Source organism: Scaptodrosophila lebanonensis, unplaced genomic scaffold (assembly GCF_003285725.1).
Source record: "Scaptodrosophila lebanonensis strain 11010-0011.00,11010-0021.00 unplaced genomic scaffold, SlebRS2 tig00000089-arrow-pilon, whole genome shotgun sequence".
NCBI classification, from domain to species: Eukaryota; Metazoa; Arthropoda; class Insecta; order Diptera; family Drosophilidae; genus Scaptodrosophila; species Scaptodrosophila lebanonensis.
The window spans coordinates 1,254,487-1,268,783 of record NW_022060565.1 but is presented as its reverse complement, the minus strand read 5'-3'; the positions used below and the strand labels follow the sequence as shown (position 1 = coordinate 1,268,783).

General features: G+C 38.7%; 1 protein-coding gene across 1 annotated transcript; it reads left to right on the top strand.

The window, feature by feature from the left end:
* The first annotated feature begins 99 nt into the window (after nucleotides 1-99).
* On the top strand, nucleotides 100-7,259 carry LOC115626752 (transcriptional regulator ovo). The gene is made up of 5 exons (XM_030522207.1): nucleotides 100-135; nucleotides 391-2,004; nucleotides 2,128-3,953; nucleotides 4,128-4,814; nucleotides 5,509-7,259. Exons 2-5 carry the CDS (start codon nucleotides 1,626-1,628, stop codon nucleotides 5,692-5,694), a joined length of 3,078 nt encoding a protein of 1,025 aa, XP_030378067.1. The 5' UTR covers nucleotides 100-135; nucleotides 391-1,625; the 3' UTR covers nucleotides 5,695-7,259.
* Nucleotides 7,260-14,297: the final 7,038 nt, after the last annotated feature.

Here is a 14,297-nt window from a genome sequence, read left to right as displayed (position 1 = left end):
GCGGCAAATAACAGTTATTCGCCTACGTAGAAAAAGATCACGCAATAAGAGTGCAGTTAGATCCTCGAATATTCGACGAACGCATTAAATTTACAGTTAGTAGACGATTAGCGCTCAACACACGCGGAGAAGCTAGTGCGTTTTTGTTTTCTGTAGTTTTTCTTTAATTCGATATTGAAATAACTGTCGCGAGTGTTTTCAATTGTAACAAATCAAGCAATTAAATATTTCACGCAGTAATGTAGGGTTACATGTACATGCATACATACATATGTACATACATACATATGTATATGTACATACATATATACATACTTATAGACTTTAATTAAAACGGTATGTACAAAGACTAATGAGAACTTTTATTTGGTTTTTTTCGTATATTTCCAGAAAAATACAATTGCCTGACGCCAGCAGAATTATTGCAGCGTTTAAGCAGCGGCGCCAGCTGCACACCAACCACATCCACAACCACAAGCACCACACCAATAGCAGAACCCACTACACCTGCAATCCCCACACCATCCCCAACAACAACCACAACAACAACAACAGACACAAAAGACTGCGACGAGAATTCGCGCGAATTCACGGCAACAACACCAACTCTTTCTATTATAGCAAGCATACCAAAAGCGAACAGCCCAAAGCAGCAGCCAATAGACGAAAACGTCGACGCAAACGCAAACACGGATGACGACGTTGACGTTGACGTCGGCATCGAAGCACCAAAGCCGCGTTTTTACGGCACGGGTGTTGTACTAACCCAAGCTCAACGTAAAGAATATCCCGTTGAGATTGTCAGTCGACGACGTGCTCCAATAGATTTTGATTTGGAAGAGGAGGAGGAGCAGAACAGTCGGCCAGATTTGCGCAGCAGTGACGCTGCCAGCAGCGACAGTGACTCTGACGGCGGCTGCAAACTTATTGTAGACGAAAAGCCTTTGTTGCCTGTAGACAAGCCATTGTCATTGCGTTTGCGCAACACACCGCCTCCGCCCGAAAAACGACCAAGTCCGCCGCCTCCACGTGAGCCGGCTGTACGCTGTAGCGTTATCCAGCGTGCTCCTCACGCCGGAGCACATCAGTCGCCCAGTAGCTCGCCCTCGCCTTCGCCCACCCTTCAGCAGAACGAACAAGATCAGCACCATCCGAATCATCAGCTCTATCAGCGCCCAGTCCCGGGTGACGTGCTCTTGCCCTTAAGCGCACTTGATCATCTCGGACCAGAACAACAGGAACCTATCGATTATCACGTGCCGAAGAGACGCAGTGCGTCCTACGATAGTGACGAGGAACTTAACGCTCGGCGATTAGAGCGTGCTCGTCGAGTGCGTGAGGCACGTCGCCGGAACACGATTTTGGCAGCTCGTGTGCTGCTCGCACAGTCGCAACGGCTAAATCCGCGCTTAGTACGCAGCTTGCCGGGTATTTTGGCAGCAGCAGCGGGACACGGACGAAGCACCAGTTCCTCATCTGGTGCTGCCGGTCAGGGTTTTCAGGCATCTGGCTTTGGAGGCAACGGTGGAGCTGCCGGCAGCGGACAGAGTCCTAGTGGCGGAGCCGGTTCGCCTAGCGGCGGTTTTGGTGGCGCACTCGGCGGTAGTGGAGCAGGAGGCGGTGGAATGGGTGGCGGACGTGACGGACGCAGCAACTACGGACCAAATTCACCACCAACAGGCGCTCTGCCACCATTTTACGAAAGCCTGAAAGGCGGCCAGAATACGGCCACCAATAATACGGCCGCACAGTCAGCCAACGGCCAATCCGCATTCAACGGAAATCCGAATTTTCTAATACAAAACGCAGCCGCAGCTGCCTATATAATGTCAGCAGCAAGTGGTAATGGAGGGAACGGAGGCGGGGGTGGTAGCCAGCAGTTTCTCAATTGTAATGGCGCAGGCGCCAATGGATCCACTGGAGGAGCAGCAGGAGGAGGAAATGGAGGTAGTGGTGGTGGTGGTGGAGTAAGTGGTGGTGGCACCCACGGCGCCGCTCATGATGGTAATAACATTTTGTACTTTGCCAATGGTCTTGGCTCTTCTAATTACAACGACTCCAATTCCAAATTCCATAATATACATTCTTCACCAACTGGCCATCCCTTTTATGGTGGCAATCCCTCAGCTTACGGCATAATACTCAAGGATGAGCCGGATATTGAGTACGACGAGGCCAAGATCGATATTGGAACCTTTGCCCAAAACATCATTCAAGCAACGATGGGGAATCCGGGAAACTTCAATGCCAGCGCCTACGAAGACGCTATCATGTCAGATCTGGCTACAGCACAATGTCCCAACGGCACAGTCGATCCGCTGCAATTCACCGCCACACTTATGCTCAGTTCCCAAACTGATCATTTGCTCGAACAGCTTTCTGATGCGGTCGATTTGAGCTCCTTTCTACAGCGAAGCTGCGTCGATGATGAGAACTCCACCAGTCCACGCCAGGACTTCGAATTGGTCTCAACACCATCTCTGACACCGGACTCTGTGTCAGTGACCCCCGTGGAGCAAAGTGTGGCCACCGCCCAGCTGGACGCTTTGCATGAGAATCTTTTGACGCAGCTAACCAACAACATTACTCGCAATGGTGGTAGCTCTGGGTATGGCTTTGAACGAAACAGTCAACAACATGTTGCAAATGCACAGCAGCAACATCTGCAGCAGCACCAGCAGCACACGCAACACCAGCAACAGCAACACCATCATCAGCAGCAACAGCAGCAGGCGCCACCGCCCTCATATCAGCATGCAACTCGCGGTCTTATGTTACAGCAACAACAGCAACACGGCAATTATCAGCAGACACAGCAGCAGAATTCGCTGATTCCACAACTAATGCTGCCACAGCAGCAGCAACAGCATCAAGCGCAGCAGCAACATCAATCGCAGCAACAACAACAACAGCATCATCAACACGCCAATGGCTATCAACAACAACAGCATAATCTTTACGCGCAACAGCAACAACAACACCAAGCCCAACAACAGTCACATCAGGCGCAACAACAGCATGCCCACCATGCCTTCCATCAGCAGCAACAACAACAGCAGCAGCAGCAACAGCACTCGCATCTACATCATGCACATCACCATGGCAGCGACAACAGCAATTTGTCGCTTCCTTCGCCAACTGCGGCCGCTGCAGCTGCTGCTGCAGTACATCTGTCGGCCCATCGTCCCATGTCGAGCAGCAGTTCGGGCGGTGGTTCGTCCAATGCCGGCGGCGGCAGCAGCAGCTCAAGCGGTCTGCTTGATGCAAATGTGGCTGCAGCCGCTCTGTTGGACACCAAGCCACTTATCCAAAGCGTAAGTTCCCTTCCTATAATATTTGACCCTTTACTACCCATGCAGCAGCCCAAAGACAAGAACAGATTTTGTGAGACCCAAGTGATCAGGCAATTGACCCCCCACAACACACAGGCTTTGCCATATGTATGCTTTCCGTCGACTCCCTTTAAACAGGAGAGCGATGTAGAATCGTCAAGAAGGGGCATCAGTGCGACTATTGTAAGCCGGAGTAGCCCCAGTAAAAAAAGCTGCAGCAACAAAGTTCAGCCCGAGGTTATTATCATACCCAAAACAGAGGGTGAGCCAGCATCTATGGACGCGGCAATGGATGCAGCCACCTTTTTGGGCAAGACAAAGAACCCTGAAGAAAATACTGATAAGCTAAGTGGGAATGGAAGTAGCAGTAGCGGTACCGGTGGCGGCAATGCAAAGCCGGGAAAGTTGAAAACCCGTGCCTGTGCTGCCGCTTATGGCACCACCTTAGTCACATTCATATCAACTACATCCACAAATAGTGAAGTTCCGCATCAAGCACCAACTGTGCACCGAACAACACTACGGTCTTTGGCTTCGGCAGCGGCGGCCACAGCGGCCGGCTTAATGCCGCCCTCACCCAGCGTGGCGATTCTGAATAAGAGCAAGATGTTGCAGCAGCGGGTAAGATGAAGAGAAACTTCTGCATCTGCCACCTGTTTGTTTGTGTTCGTCGTATGATTTGTTAACCCATTTTGAATAACAGATAGTTTCCCCATTATTGTTATGTCTTGTCGACCCTAATGCTTTGTAAATGCATAATGCAGATTGAACTAACTCGGTCTTTTTGCCCCACAGCTGGGCTTGCCACCGGATCTCCATCTGGAATTTGTAAATGGCGGTCATGGCATCAAGAATCCGCTTGCTGTGGAGAATTCACATGGTGGCCATCACCACCGCATACGCAACATTGATTGCATCGATGATCTCAAACACAGCCACCAGCAGCAGCAGCAGCAACAACAACAGCAGCAGCAGCAGCAACATTCCCACCAGCAACAACAACAGCAGCAGTCGCAGGTGGCTCCGCATCTTGGCCACAGTGGCAATGGAAACAACAACAGCCACAGCAGCAACAGTAGCCAAAGCAGTCAGAGCAGCGTCAAGGGTGGCAGCCATCATAACGGCAGTTTGGGTGATGTGAGTATGTGCGGCAGCAGTGCCAACGGTGGATCGAACAGCGCCGAGGATCCTGCCAACAAGTTTGTGTGTCGTGTGTGCCTGAAAACGTTCTCGCTGCAGCGTCTGCTCAACCGTCACATGAAGTGCCACTCGGACATCAAACGCTATCTGTGCACATTCTGCGGCAAAGGATTTAACGACACCTTCGACCTAAAGCGTCACACCCGCACACACACCGGCGTGCGTCCCTACAAGTGCAACTTGTGCGAGAAGAGCTTCACCCAGCGCTGCTCGCTCGAGTCGCATTGCCAAAAGGTGCACAGTGTCCAACACCAGTATGCGTATAAGGAACGACGCGCCAAGGTGAGTACAAAATTGTAATCCAATCGCGAATACTCCTTCGATTGTAGACACAATGCTGCAATCTATTAGGTTCGATATAGGCGTACTACTTCCCAATGCCATTTGATTCCAAAGTAATTCAAATTTTAACAAGATTCTGAAACTTTTGCGTAGCCTAAACAGCCAAGCATTAGGCTAGTAAGGGCTCACAAAAAAATGTGTATTAAAGAAATAGTAAAGAGAAATAAAGATTACCACAAAATTGAACACAAAATGGAAGCCCACCCATTTACCTGTGAAGCGACATACTTTTAAAATGTCTAAAAATCTAGGAAAGTATGTGTGGCAGAAATTAACTACAAACTTCTTTCAAGCTGAAACTGATTTCGTTGCTCAATAGATATCCTAAGTATATTTCACAACCATCGGCCAATTCAGTTGTATATATAGTATGTAGAATTAAACCTTTACCAACTTTTTTTATAAGGCTGAAAAGTAGTATGTAAAAACATCTTAGTTGAATGGACAAAATGAAGACGATCTGTGATCTTTTAGTTTAGATTCAGGGCATTGTTGTAAGTGTATCTTGAAGACAAAATGATTAAAATATTAAAACCATTCCAATATTAAATTCTTGCTTTATGTATGTAGTATATAAGGAGTTCGTATTCAATTTTTGTATTAAACTAATTGATTTGCTTCTTTTTTGATACAGATGTACGTGTGCGAGGAGTGCGGCCACACTACCTGCGAGCCGGAGGTCCATTATCTTCATCTGAAGGACAACCATCCCTACTCGCCGGCGCTGCTAAAATTCTACGATAAGCGCCACTTTAAGTTCACCAATTCGCAGTTCGCCAACAATTTGCTGGGCCAACTGCCCATGCCGGTGCACAACTAGGCGGTGAAGTTGTAGCTCCGCCTCCCCACATCACACTCTTTAGCTAGATTTATGCATATAATTACGGATATAGACATTACCTATGTATGTACTTAGCGCTATGTTGCTTAACGTGACTCTGAAGTTTTTGAAAACTGCCCACGGAAGGAGATTATGTTCGTAACTGTAGATTTTTTAGTTAATGTAATTAAAACTTTGGCTAGAATTTGCTGTGCAAAAAAAAAAAAAACAACAACATTATGGAATAGAAACACACATCTTAGGGGGCACATTTGAATAAGCTTAAAATATATTTTTTTTTATAGGTTAGATTTTGTTTTCTATTTTGTAGTTAAATTTTTCGCAAACCATGAATTTGATTTACTTGAGTTTCGAATTCCTTAATTTTTTTATATTTATTTTATTATAGCTGTTAAGCTTAAAATCCATTTTTGATATTTTTTTAAGAATAAAGTTCAGGCTACGCTTTAAGGAAAAGCTTCCATATGCCCGTCGAAAGTACGTTAGGTAAAAAGAGAAATAAAACTATTTACTAATTGCTTTAAGCAACCACGTAGTCTCCCTAAGTATTTAAAAAGTGGTAAGAACAACCACCAACGTTATATTTTGAGTTTAGCATTAGAATATAAGTACTTAGCAAAATGAACAACCGCAACCTTATGCATTTATTTACAAGCATTAACACAATTACACGAAACATTTTCACGATCATACCAAGTACCAAGTATAGGCAAGATTTTGACTGTTTGTAGAGCTATCTAAGTATATTAATGGCAGTACATAGCATATGCGTGAATAAATCAAAGTATAGCTACCAGAGCAGCGGAAGTGTAGCTGAGCTGATGCTCTACACTCAATGCACTAATATGTATTATGAAAAGGCATAAACCTACACTTTAAATATACATACGTATATATTCGATATATATATATTTATTACAAACTAATTACTTAAGAAACTCATACATACACACACACACATTAACACACATAAATACACATACGTCATGTAAAGAGGCAAAAACCAACATAAACAAGAAGTATATAATCAATCGAATAAGCCAATTATGTTTTTAGATGTAAGCACAAAACAATGATTTGATATATAAAGCTACTGCTAAATGCTTATGCTTATGTGTGCTGTTCATAAATGAAGTCAACGCGATAATTATATAGAGATTAGATTTATTTTTAGTATTTTTTATTAGGCATATAAGCAGCAATTAAATAATAATCAACATTGTACGCATTTTCTCTGAAGCAAAGCAAAAACTAATGAACGATTCTTTATTTTAATTTGTTGTAGCTAGCTTTAAACGAAAAACGAAATACTTTTAAGCATAACGGTCTACCAATTGTACTGATTTATAAACAAAAACAAAAGCAAACAAATAAGGAATACAAACGATACAATTTAATTTCTCTAGTTGGTACGCAAGTTTATTATAAAGGCTCTAGTTCTAAGGCATAACTTTGTTTGTGAACAGCAGCTGAGCAGCGAATTGAATTGAATTGTTTTTGACCTAGGACTAGAAATAATATTAAACACGTACGCGATTACTTTATCTCTTTTTTTTTTTTTGCTTAGCTACGTAAGCAACAACGGGTTTTTTGTGCAATCGCTTGGTGTTGGTTAACATAAACATATAAAATAACTAAAAACAAATGATGCAAAGTAATATTAGAGCTCCCAATGCAGCAGGCTAAGCATTGAATAAACAATTCAGGATGTCAACGCTGTCGCCTGATCTTGAATTGCTTGTCGGCTTAGATCTTTTCTTAGTCACGTGCACAACACGTTTATACACATACGAAGAACTTGGCATACATTTGGAACAAGATTTCTATGAATAGCACATATTTACGCCCCTCCTCTCATTCCATTTTTTTCTCTCAGTAAAACATTATTAAGCTTTAAACAAGGAACAAGAACTTACTCTAATTTAATTCTTTAATTTAAAAAAAAGAAGGAAAACGAATCGAACAAATTTATGAATATACTTTTTTTTTAGCATCACAAGAGAAATTTGCAAAATATTGCGTTTTGATTTGAAGTTAAGAAGTAAACGAACAATTGAAAATTAAAAGAAATCACATTGAATAAGCATATCTTTTTTCAATAATTATATGTATGTATACTATAAATATTACGAGAAGAAATTAAATAATAAATATTGAATATTAAACACAAAATGGCTTTCAATGGCTATAATGATACGGAGGTACTCCCAGAGGGTAGACCGGGTCCAACAACGAAAACACAAGAAATTGGGGGAAAAATTCTATTTATTTCTCAGCACCATAAAACTTTTCCGAGAAATGTCGAGCTCCTCAAAAGAGCTAACCATAACTTCATTGTTGGCAAGCCATTTTGTTAAAGTTTGGAGAATTGGGTCCATGAGAAAGGAATTCAAAATATGACTACGAGCTATGACTATCTATTTGGCCAAAGACGGAGGTGTTTTCCTGCTTTCTCACAATTTTGAAGATAATCAATAAAAACAAGGGAGAACGCTACAGTCGAGCAAGCTCGACAGTGAAATACCCTGTACCCAGGTAAACTTCCGGCACTGTGCGCTTTTAGCAGAAGCAAAAAGAGGAAGAAAAAGAGCGAACTTGTTGCTGCAGTTTGGGGGGATTGTACTGGCGAGAATTTGTTTCGCTAATAACTTTTCTTAGAATTGACCGAATTGGATAAAATTTAAACAACAGTAGATAATTGTATAGAAATTATGTGTGCAAAGTTTGGTTTAGGTAGCATTTGAAATGTGGACGCTATTGACGAAATTCTGTAGCGGGGGAAGGGGGGCGAAATTCCAAAAAATAAAATAAACTCGTCTTTTCTCGGACCTAGGAGAATCTGGATGCCAACTTTGGTTATTCTAGCTCTTATAGTTTCTGAGATCCTCGCGTTCATCCAGACGGACGGACAGACGGACGGACATGTTTAGATCGATTTCTCTCGTCATGCTGATTCAGAATATATTTACTTTATGGGGTCGGAGATGCTTCCTTCTGCATGTTACATACTTTGCACAAACCTAATATACCCTTTTTACCCTACGGGTACAGGGTATAAAAACTCGCCTGCAGATAGAACAGCCTTTGGAGCCGATTCTTCTTCACTTTCAGTTCATTGTTGTTGACTATTTCAGATATGAAGTAATGGACTCATGTTATGAATCGAGAAGAATCAAAGAAGCAGACTCCCCCAGAATGTGCGTAACTCTGTTTTGTAATTAAATAAATAATTGTGGATGATTATATAATAATATTAGCTTTGGACGCTAAAAGAACGACATAGCTCCTGGGGATACACTGTCAGACTTGGCAACCCACATAACGATTTTTGCAGAAGCTGCTAGAACGCAGAAGGGGAAGAAAGCACAGATTATCTCCTCTGTCGCTGCCCTGCCTTAAACAGGCACAGATTTGCGGCACTAGGGCGACCATTTCTCAGCAATCTAGCAGAATAATCCAGTATTGAGACTTCGAGATTAACTAAAGTCCTTAAAGGTGGTTTAGATGGTTTGGAGCGCACCATCACAATAAATAGAGATTATATGGCATCAGAACGGGCCTCTTTGGCCTAAGTGGGCGGGTGAGAACATCACCCAGCCATCGGAACCTAACCTAACCCATGGTATTATAAAAAAATCCATATCATAAGGAGGACGACATTCCTCCTGTTGGAACGTTTTCAAATCAGATTCAGTCTGCTTTCCAACAGCCACAGGGATCGTAAACGTGAAGAAAAACTAACCATACAAGGATATAAGTTCTGAGGGGAGTTGGCCGACATTCCTCCTGTTGGAACGTTTTCGAATCAGATTCAGTCTATATTCCAACAGTCACAGAGATCGAAAACGTGAATTAAGAAAAATTAACCGCATATAAGTTCTGAGGAGAGTTGGATGAACTTTTTTTATGCGCAAGGGCAACAAAGAGTGCATTGTCAGTGCAGTCGATCGCATGCCATATTCCAATTAGTAAGTACAAACATCTAACTCGCCAGCCCCATTAAAATGCAACAATGTTCAATTATTGAATCGCAAAAGTCAGATTACGCAAAAGATGATGAGGTAAGTCGATTAGGCCGACGCACCTGGTGCCCTGCCATTTCAATTGTAGATGGTCAAAAAGGGGAAAAAGGGCAACTCCCGGAAAGGGACAGTCGCTGACCAATTGATTGCCACTGCTCTGAATTGAAACGATTTGCATTTTGTTCAAATATTTTGTATTTTATTTCGCTAGTTTCATTATTTTTATATTCGGTGTTTTTCCATTTTTTTGTTAGTTTTTCTTCGTTTTTTTTTTACAATAATTACTGAAATACACACACAGACACGGAATTACAATAAAAACTAGATTTCTCATTTGCTTCTTGTTCACATTAATTAATTATATGTACCGCTTATTATCAATTATGTTTATATGTGGTATCTGTTGGGCTTTTTCTTTTAGAGTTTTTGTTTTTAGTTGAACTAAGGGCTTAGAAAATTTCATCTATTAAAAAATCGGTGAGTGAACAGAAAGTATTAAATAAAAAACAATTTTCATATTTTGAGCAATCTTGCGCCAATTTTGTTGCTTTGTTTTAATATTATTATTATTTTATTTGTTTATCTATACATATACTTAAACTTTTTATATATAATTTATATATATATAAGTATGTATATTCATTTACTTTATTGATATGAACCACACGCACAGGCAGGAAATAAAACACAAGTACCGAACCAATACTACGATAGATGTGGGGGAACAGAATTATTTTAGAAACAAAACCAAAACATTACAATTTAAATGATGCATTTATTAAAAGTGGTATATAAAAATAGTTAAATGTATTCTCGTTCTGTATGAAGTTCAATAAAAATATACAAAAAGATACAAATACATAATACAAGTATACTATATATGTAGACGCTGGTAAGTATTGTTTATTTTATTATACAAATAATTATAAGCATAATAATTAAAAAATAGCTGCACGAGTCTCGACATGGTTTCCTGGCCGTTTAGTTATTCAGTAAAAATGAAGATCCTCATTAGAAATGATTTCTTTATCTTATTTGTTTCTCCACAATTCCCTCCTCATACATTTATTTTCGAGTTTTTTGGGAGCTTCTTCTCATACACATCAGTTTTTATAATTATTTATTATTGTTTTAATGGTAGCTTATATAGAATCTAACACTAAAAACAGACACATTTTCGATTTTATTTTCATTTTTATTCATGTTTGTATATAACTTTTATTAATATATATATATATATATATATATATATATAGATATATATATATATATATATATATATATATATATATATATATATATATATATATATATATATATATAGTATATATGTATATATATATATAGTATATATGTATATATATATCTACATATATATAAATATATATATATATACATATAGTTGTTGTTTTACATAATTTACGTTCGACATTTATTAAACATTTATTTATTTGCAGTTTGCTTTTGTTTGTTTGTTGTAATATGTTAAAAATGCTTCTAAAAATTGTTTACCATATTATATTAATTGTTCTTTATTGTACATGCTACACATATATGTTTTGTTTATAACTTTTTAGTTTGTTCGCGTTCAAAAATTTGTTCTGTTCATGTTTGCTTTGCTTTCATTTTTGTTGTTGTTATACTATATTTATATATCTATATATATATACATATATATATTTCTGTATATATATATATATGTATACATATACTGTGTTTTGTTTTTACTGATTTGTTTAGTTTTATATAATACTGAAAATACGACTAGACATTCATAGAATATAAATATGTTTTGCCTTTTTATAATTTATTTAAATATATATATATATATATAATTTTATATATATATATCAATTTATCGTGGGCTTTATGTTTTGTTCAGATTGAAAACTTTCGGACTTGTTTCTCCAAAATTCCTTAAAGACTTCTGCATTGATTCATGATCATCGTTTAGGGCGTGTCAGTGTCACAAGATTTTATTACAGTAGTAATTTTTATATATATTTGTAGTCTCCTAATATCCATATAAAAAAAGGAATATGGCTGCGTTAAACAATCGTTAACAAACATAAATGGGCCTGCATTTAAGGCGACGACAACGTAACACAAGAAATTGGCTTTATTTGATTTATTTTTTATGCTATTTTAAACTCATTTCAAGCATCAACAAATTTTTTTAAAGTTCATTAAAAACCAGATCAATTTTCTTTCGATCGCATCTCAATTATAATTTCAATTCTGCCTCCGTTAACATTAAAAAACAATTTTCTTTCATATTATTTGTATATACTATATATATATATATATATATATAGAGAGAGAGAGAGACTTTTGTTTTGCTTTTCTTTGTTATTATCATTAGGTTTTATGTAGTGTAAGTAATATACGATTCATTGTTTTCTCATTTTTTGTTATATATGTTATGTTCGAACTACACATTAAATATATATATGCATGTATATATATTTATATAAATTTATACGCTCATATTGAATCATTAAAAGTTTTTCTGGAAAATCGCATTCTTCTCATAGTTTCAATTTTAAGCGCAACCTAGATTTCTTTGCTTTTGTTCTTAATTAAACGTTTTTTCTCAAAAAAAAAAAGAACAAAAAAAAAAACAAATTAAGGACGCTTTACACTTTGTTGCTAAATTAAATTCAATATGAATGTACAAGTATTTGCTGTTTCTTTTTGCGTTTTTTTAGGTACATTTACTTTTAAAAGTTTCGACATTCATATGTTATGGGGTGGGTGCCATAAAGCGCTGAACAGCCGGACAGTGTAATACCTATGTACATAACTATGTACTTGTGGGCGAGAGGAATCAATATTGTTTTTTTTTTTCAGTGTAAGAATTGGTTGCTTGTGACTGTGACATCACAGTCCTGCTCCGATTCTGTTCCGCGCTATCGGCGCCTGTCGGTATTCAGTTGATTCTGCGACCCACCCGCCCTTTTATTATTGTTTACAGAGTGTTTGTGTTAAAAGTACATAGTTTTTTTTATTTTCTATCATTTTTATTCTTTTAATTATAGTCTGTTGCTGGTTTCTGTTTGTTTGAAAATATACAAAATATTTCCTCGCGCTTCTTCTAGAGGAGGGAGAGGGCTGGGAGAGGGTTTTCTCCAATCTTTCGAGTCACTGCTGAAGTGGCGCAGTCCAAGAAGTTATCAAAGTCTGACTAACACTACAAAGTAGCTTACTTAAAGATTTCGAGTTATAGGTAGTAAGTATGTTTGTGGTACAAAAATGTTAATTTATTTTCATTTCATTTCATTTTTGTTTTTCATCTCAGTATTGATTTTTGTGTTCGTGTGTGTTTGTTTTTTGGTTTGTTTGTGTGTGTGTGCACTTTTGTGTGTTCGGTTTGTGTGTGTGTGCTCTTCTTCTTTTTCTTGCTCTTTGTTGGTGTAGTGTATTTGTATATGCCTATAAAGTTTTTGTTACGTTTTTCTTGTTTTGTTTATATTGCAGAAAATTTGGCGCCCAAGCTCAATGGCTTGGTTTACACTTAAAAAAATATTTCATTCTCTTTCTTATTTAAAATTTAATTTAGTTTTGTTTTTAGAGGGTTTTTCATGTTTTTTTTTTTTTGTTTGTTTGTTTCTTTGTTTTTTTCATTTCAATATAATACAAAAAATTTGTCCACTTGTTCATGTGCGCAGTCGTTGAGATTTGTGGTGCAAGGTTTTTGTTTCTTGTTTTTCCTTTTTCTTTTATTTTTTGACAATAATCTAATTTGTGTTGAATTTTCCGCAACTGCGTCATCCGCCCCATGTCCAGGTTTAAAATTGGACGGGGCTTTGGATACGCAGCGCTCTTCTTGTTGTTGTTGTTGTTCTTACTGCACCGTAGTTTGTTTGTTGGGGTTTTTTGTATATAAATGAGTTAAATACATATGTATATCGCATTGTACAGTATATAAAATAAGTTTTGGATTCTGTGTGTGGGTTCTGCTCTTAACAGTACGATCATCATTATGTTAATTTGTTGTGGGCTAGCAAGTTTGATTGAAGGGGTGTTTGAACCGGGGCTGGTATTCAACAAAAGATTACAATGTCTACGTAAAATTGTTAGATATGGGCATCATCTATGTATTGAATGTCTTATTGTGGTCTTGCGGCGTGTAGTTTCATCTGTGATGGATGGGGTTACGCACCCAAAGTACTGTGTGTCAATGGAGTGTATTCTTAAGGCAACTACTCAATGGGCTAGGCAGAGAGTTTGGTTATTGCTTTCATGTTCAAGTTCACATTTTCACAATCGGATTTATATCAAAGCGTACTTTGTCGCACAACATTCCTAGGATAGGTTCTCGAGATGCGCCTCAACTGCACACTCAGGGTACTTGCTTGAGTTACATTCGATAGATTTGCCAACGAATACGATTCGCCTACAAATCAAATTGGGAAAATGTTTTTGTTTGGAGTTCTCTTCTTGTTTATTATCAAGTGGCTCGACTCTTGTTCACTCTCTTTGTGTTCCTTTTCCTATTATATCGCGCTCTCTCTCTAATGCAATGTAAACACTCACAAGGGCCCTTTGCTGCGTTCCCAA